Source organism: Microtus ochrogaster, linkage group LG5, assembly GCF_000317375.1.
Source record: "Microtus ochrogaster isolate Prairie Vole_2 linkage group LG5, MicOch1.0, whole genome shotgun sequence".
Lineage (NCBI taxonomy): Eukaryota > Metazoa > Chordata > Mammalia > Rodentia > Cricetidae > Microtus > Microtus ochrogaster.
This window is the reverse complement of record NC_022031.1, coordinates 41,240,830-41,245,829: the sequence shown is the minus strand read 5'-3', so window position 1 is coordinate 41,245,829 and position 5,000 is coordinate 41,240,830. Positions and strand designations below refer to the sequence as shown.

The 5,000-nt window shown below is 39.2% G+C and overlaps 1 protein-coding gene across 2 annotated transcripts in view; it reads right to left on the bottom strand.

The window, feature by feature from the left end:
- Positions 1-5,000, bottom strand: part of Ncbp1 (nuclear cap binding protein subunit 1) — a 36,512-nt gene that overhangs the window by 19,567 nt on the left and 11,945 nt on the right. For both annotated transcript variants that reach the window (XM_005362135.2, XM_026786598.1), the window contains 4 exons: positions 4,252-4,359; positions 3,677-3,798; positions 2,574-2,643; positions 1,604-1,819 (listed from right to left, as the gene is read on the bottom strand). In XM_005362135.2, the coding sequence (XP_005362192.1) occupies positions 1,604-1,819; positions 2,574-2,643; positions 3,677-3,798; positions 4,252-4,359 (516 nt within the window). The remainder of the gene's footprint in view (positions 1-1,603; positions 1,820-2,573; positions 2,644-3,676; positions 3,799-4,251; positions 4,360-5,000) is intronic.

The window sequence follows — 5,000 nt, the reverse complement described above, 5'->3', positions numbered from 1 at the left end:
AGGCCAGTGCTCATTCACAAATACATACCCTGAGAAATCATTATTATGAAGTCAATCTAGTGCCTGGCACGCACACGTTGAGATATAAAATAATTAATGTGTGCTTAAAATGTTAATTTTTACTTCCAATACTCACAACAAAATCATGTTCTCCTGTTAAAGGGTTACTAACAATATGACTTCATAAACACTATAAAAAGTATCTTTAAAAACTAGAATGTTAAGTTGAAAGGTTGACAAAAATCCACATTAAAAGCTATGTCAAGTGGCACATGCCTCTGTCCCCAGTGCTGTGGGTGGGCGGGCTCAAGATAGGTAGATCCCATCCAGTCTGCTGGTCAGCAGTACAGCTACAGTGGTGAGCTCCAGGTTCAATGAGAAACTTGTCTCATTGGAAAAAAGGTGGTGAGCAATGAAAGACGGCTCAAGTCAGCCTCTAGTCACGACACACACAACACAGCCTACCCAACAGCTAAAATTCCTGTGAGTCACTGTTCATTTTTTACATGGGATCCATACTATTATTGCTCCTCTGGGAACTGAGGCACAGAAAGTAAACAACTCACTCAAGCTCCCAGGCAGTATTTGCATTAAAACGCTAACCAATTAGGCTCTTGACTGGTAAACTATACTGTCTCTCTCATTTATATGAGCAAAACAATTTTTTGCATAATTAGGTAATATAGTTAACTGAATCAAAGCATATAATTGATTTTCATTAATCTTCTTATGTTAAAAAAGTAACTGAAAATTAAAAGGCCATTTCAGAGTTGTGCTGGGCAATGTGAAGGCTGAGGTAAAGGAAGCTGTGAACTTGAAGACAATCTGGGCCAACAGAGAGAGACCCTGTTTCACAAGGTCCCTGAAGGAACACACCTCTATTGCTGGTGGGAGTGCAAACTTGTACTACAACTGTTTTGGAAATCAGTATGGCGATTTCTCAGAAAATTAGGAAACAATCTACCTCAAAAACCAGCAATACCACTTTTGGCCATATACCTAAAGGATGCTCATAAGGACATGTGCTCAACTATGTTCATAAGCGCATTATTTGTAATAGCCAGAAACAGGAAACAACTTAGATGCTCCTCAACCAAAGAATGGATAAAGAAAATGTGGTACATTTACACAATGAGTACTACTCAATGGTAAAAAATAATGACATTTTGAAATTTGCAGGCAAATGGATGGATTAGGGAAAAAATACATATTAAGTGAGGCAACCAGACTCAGAAAGACAAATATAATATGTACTCGCTCATAAAGCAAAGAAAAACCAGCCTATAGTACACACCCCAGAGAACCTAGAAAACAAAGAGGACGCTAAGAGAGACATATATGGATCTACAGAGGAAGGAGAAAAAGATAAGATCTCCTGAATAAACTGGGAGCATGGGGGCCATGGGAGAGTGTATTAGGAGAGGGGGGAGGAAGGAAGGAGTGGACAAAAATGTTTGGTTTAATAAAAACAATAAAAAACAAAACAAAACAAGTCCCTGGGGGAAAAAAAAGACAAAATATCTAGAATACGAGTCAAAGGACACTAAATCACAAGGATAGCTGCAAGCCAGGTCCTTCCTGGAACACTTTGCCACTCACGTACCTCTGGGTCATCTGTGTAGTCAAACATTCTGAAGATGACCCTGGGCATCGGGTACACCGAGTCCTGCGTGTGAGGTGGTGGTGTGAAAGGAGGCAGATTGTGCTGTAATGCTTCACAGAGGATGCTGTCAAAGGCAAGGTAGGGTCTTAGGATGTGCCTTTCCTGCCACCGGTCCTTTTTCAATTTCTGAATCTGGGCCCATAGGCAATCTAAATACTAAAAGGAGATTTTAACATTTAATATAAACATTTTGGCTAGACAGTTCAGAAAACATCTTCTCTCTAAAATGCAGGACAAAGTAGACTAATTTAGTATTTCATATAGTAGAAAAGAATGGCATTAAGTTTTTGTTTTTCCTTAAAATTTTAAAATTAGAGTAGCGTGCACACACTTGCCACATTGTGCACAATGAGGTCAGAGGACAACTTGAAAGGTCTTCCTCTCTGTCACTACGGCCCGAGCTCTAGCCCAGGCTGCTCTACCCATGGAGCGCGGCTCGCTCTCCATTTTCACTCCACAGCTTGTTTCAGAAGCACATTTGGGGCTGTTTACGCTGCTATTTAAAATTGAGTATTTAGATCTAACATGTGTCAAGTCTGTGAAAACTGATATTCTAAAAAGCAAGGGACTATTTCATTTACATTCTAACATACATTAAATACCCCTCTATGCTGAAGACTCCGAGGAAATGAATTCCTCACTGGAAATATTTAGAAACCTAGCTAAGATATACAAATGCAATAGTTTGAGCGTTTTAAAAAATCGCGGCTTAATGTATTTGTGTGGCACATGGGCCATAGCGCACGCTCAGAGGTCAGAGGACAACCTGTAGGAATCAGTTTCCTCCTTCTACCTGTGGATCCTGGCAACTGAATTCAGGTTGTCAGGGTTGGCGACTCAGTTGGGCATGCTAAAGAGATAAGCATCACACAAGAACTGTGTGTCTATCACGAGACGGAAATCAATTCACCTCTTCTTGTGGATGTGGTTTATCGGCAGTCCAAACTTGTAACATGGGCACATGAGTCTTCTGGCGTCTTCTAAAGGTAAAAAGAAACATAGGCTTTAGAAACATAAAAGACACTCAATGGTTTTCATGATTAGTTAAAGCAATGAAAAACATTTTTATCCATCAGATAGCAACATACTGATAATGGTCTATATGTCATCAAGATAATGTGAAGAATATCATTTGAATAAAATTAAGTATATTCTCTCTCGCTTTCACACACATATGCATGCACACAGACATGGAAAACAGTCTTTAGTTGCCATATTTATTTGTACTGAATAAAGCAGTTAATAATGGTGTCCACACAAGTATGACAAGATCAACCTGTGAAAGCTAAAGGAACACACAGCACTGTCATCATCATGCTATGAAACAATTAGGCATGTTTACTAACAAGGCTCATAACTTCATTGTATCTAACAAGATAAAGCAAGTTCTTTTTTTTTTTTTTTTTGGTTTTTCGAGACAGGGTTTCTCTGTGGTTTTGGAGCCTGTCCTGGAACTAACTCTTGTAGACCAGGCTGGTCTCGAACTCACAGAGATCCGCCTGCCTCTGCCTCCCAAGTGCTGGGATTAAAGGCGTGCGCCACCACCGCCCGGCTTAAAGCAAGTTCTTATGCTGACACGGGAGAAGGGTTTGGTTTAGGATTAATGTGTATGAAATAAACCTTCGTACAAGGGCAGTGCTTCTCCTCATAACACATTAGTGATCACATGTCTGAACCTCTTCCAGTCATTCCACAGCCTGGGCAGAAGTGTGATTCTAAGTAGTCCAGGTGACCTTTAAGCATGTGAACACTAGGACACTAATGGAGCTATTCCACCATGGTGTTCATATCTTTCACAACCATATGTGAAACAATACCGACACAATACCAACTTCTTACACTAGCAAGTACTGAGAGTTATGTGAGTTATGGCAGCAGGAGAATGACATTTAATACAGAAAATTTTCAGGAACTGAACTGGTGTCACTGCTAACAGAGAACTTAAGACATTTATTATACCAGCATGATACCTTTACACAAACAACAAAGAACATGTGAACTATGTGCCCTTACTTAAGATAACTTTCAGTGTTGGAGAAGATGCGGTCCATTTCTGCATCTTTCTTTTCGTACAACTCTTTTCCAACCCAGGGCAAAGACGACAGAAACGCATACACATACCAATCCCGTCGCACCTAAAGAAAGTTTAAAAAGGAAAGTTAAAAAAGAATGCTGGTTAATTTTATTCATTCATTCACTATTTTTTCTTTCCAGTGTTAGGGATCAAACTCAATGGCTAACAGATGCTAGGCAATCATTCTGCAACTGAGCTAGACAACTCCCCAGCTCCATCTTTTTTTATTCGAAAACGTGATCCTGGGGAGGCTTTTTAATAGGGCTCAAATAAAATATCTGTCTCATCTAGAGGATTTCTAGTTATACAGTTATAATCTTTTAAAATCATTTGAATTAACACAATGATGTCAAGAGAATCCACTAGTAAGCCAGTGGACTTTAATTATCATATTAAGCATTATAGTATGATAATCTGTTATTGTATTTTGTTTATTGCTGCTAAAGAGTTATCAGTGGGGTAGGGGAATCTGGTGCAGCGTTTCATGGAAGAGATTCAACATAAAATGTCTTACTTGAGGCACATCTTCTTCCTGAGTCACACTTACAAAATTCTCAAACATAGCAACCATAGATGGGGCAGCAATCACATGACAATTCACAAGATCAGACAGAAAACGGACCTGTGAGGACAAAGGATAGCTGTATTACACCTAACAGTCATTCAGATAGCCACAGAATAAACAACCTTGTGATGTCTGTGAAACTAAAGCCCATGGCTACATTTAGCTTACTTTTTGTCTGCACAACCTAAGAGCCAAGAAGTCTCTAATCCTTAAAACAAAACTCACACAAAATGATATGAATTCAAATTTCAGTGCCCATTATAACCATACTTGCAGAAGTTCACACTCATTCAGTTACTTATTGACCACAGTTGCTTTTGTGGTACAGTGGCAAAGTTGGGTAGTATGACAAAGATCTTATGCTGGATAGGAATCTGTGATTTTGTGGGTTTCCATGCTATGCTACATTAGGTACTCAGACAGCCAAATATTCTAGATACTCCATTTTACTGAAGTAGGCTGGTCTTTTTGTCTGGCTAGGGATAATATTCACTACTGAAATATAGAAATGGAAATTTTAAGTAAAAGAGCTATTTACTGGGTGTCCTCTCTGGGCCAGGGTCAAATAAACACTATCTAAGATACTGTTTAAGGGAACTTAATAGTTTATTTGGGACAAACATAATCTCAACAAAAAAAGATGACTCCTGTACCAAAAGGTAAATTAAAAAGTATCCTTGGAGCTGGGCGGTGGTGGC